Source organism: Primulina huaijiensis, chromosome 2 (assembly GCF_012295235.1).
Source record: "Primulina huaijiensis isolate GDHJ02 chromosome 2, ASM1229523v2, whole genome shotgun sequence".
In the NCBI taxonomy this organism is placed as follows: Eukaryota; Viridiplantae; Streptophyta; class Magnoliopsida; order Lamiales; family Gesneriaceae; genus Primulina; species Primulina huaijiensis.
In genome coordinates, this window is record NC_133307.1 from 15,592,646 (window position 1) to 15,594,178 (window position 1,533).

Below are 1,533 nucleotides of genomic sequence, written 5' to 3' on the forward strand. Positions count from 1 at the left end.
ACTCGACCTTAGATGGGTCAACCTCTACTCCTTTTTTTGACATAATGTGGCCTAAGAATGCCACCCTCTGTAGCCAAAACTCTCACTTGCTGAACTTTGCATTAATATTCGGTCTCTTAAAACATGCAAGGTCGTCCTCAAATGCTGATCATTCTCCTCATGGCTCTTGGAATAAATCAAGATGTCATCAATATAAACAAAAATGAACTGAAATGCACGATTCATGAGATCCATGAAGATCGCCGTAGCATTAGTCAATCCGAAAGTCATCACTAAAAACTCATAATGCCCATATCATGTTCTGAAAGCCGTCTTGTGCACATCCGTCTCTTTTACCCTCAATTGATGATATCCAGACCGTAAATATATCTTCAAAAATACCGAAGCTCCTTGCAATTGATCAAATAAGTCTTCGATTCGAGGTAATGGATACTTATTCTTCTTTGTCACTCAATTTAACTCTCTGTAGTCGATGCACAGTCTCATAATCTCATCCTTCATTTTCACAAATAACATTAGTACACGCCATGGAGAGAAACTAGGGCGACTAAATCCCTTGTCTGGCAGCTTTTGAATTTGATCTTTTAATTCTTTCATTTCAGCAGGTGCTAATCGATATCGTGTCTTAGAGATCGGCACAGTACCAAGCATCAACTTAATAGCAAATTCCACCTCTCGCTCGGGTTGGATACCAGAAACATCGTCAGGGAACACGTTCAGAAAGTCCTTAACTACCTCCACGTCCTCAATAGATCGACCGTCAGTGTCGGGTGCATATACAATACTGGAAAGAAAACCTAGGCAACCCTTATGAATAAGCTTCTTCGCACGCATGCATGAAATGATAAGCGGCATTTGATTGTTTCGAACAGCCTCAAAGATGAACACTTTCCCATCGGGCGGTTTAATAGATATTTTCCTCCGTCGAAAATCAATAGTAGCTCCGTTCAATGTGAGCCAATCCATGCCCAAAATAATATCAAACTCAGGCATGGGTAAAACATTAAGGTCTGTTCGTACAAGATTATTTTGCAATTTAAGTTCCACATCCTTAACCATGATACTAGAGACATATGCTCGCCAGAAGGTATTGTAACTATGAATCCTGACTCCACATCTACTGGTAAGATTCCCAATTTATTCACGAAAGATTCAGATATGAAAGAATGTGTAGCTCCGGAGTCTAATAAGGCATAAGTAGCTATTCCTGCTAATAAGATTCATCCTAATAACATTTTCATTAATCTCGGTTAAGGCTCTATACTTTCGAAATTTTTTATTATCATCTAGGTCCTTCTAGTTTCCCATATTAGCATTTCAACACCATAAATTTTTGAAAATTACAAAATTACCCTTAAAATTTTCGAATTTGCAATTTAGCTCCTAGAAATTTCGGATTTTGCCATTTTAACCATTAAGGAAATTTCGAATTTACCTAAATTTTCCTTAATAATTTTCAAAAATTTCTCTTTCACTCCCTTAAATTTTCAAGTTTCTACAATTTGATCCAAATAACAAGTGTTTGCAAGAATT

At 37.2% G+C, this 1,533-nt stretch overlaps 1 protein-coding gene across 1 annotated transcript; it reads right to left on the reverse strand.

Annotated features, from left to right (window-relative positions):
* Nucleotides 1-450: 450 nt before the first annotated feature.
* Nucleotides 451-1,059, reverse strand: LOC140956851 (uncharacterized). Its single transcript, XM_073413752.1, has one exon. The coding sequence runs from the start codon at nucleotides 1,057-1,059 to the stop codon at nucleotides 451-453; it is 609 nt and encodes a 202-aa protein (XP_073269853.1).
* Nucleotides 1,060-1,533: the final 474 nt, after the last annotated feature.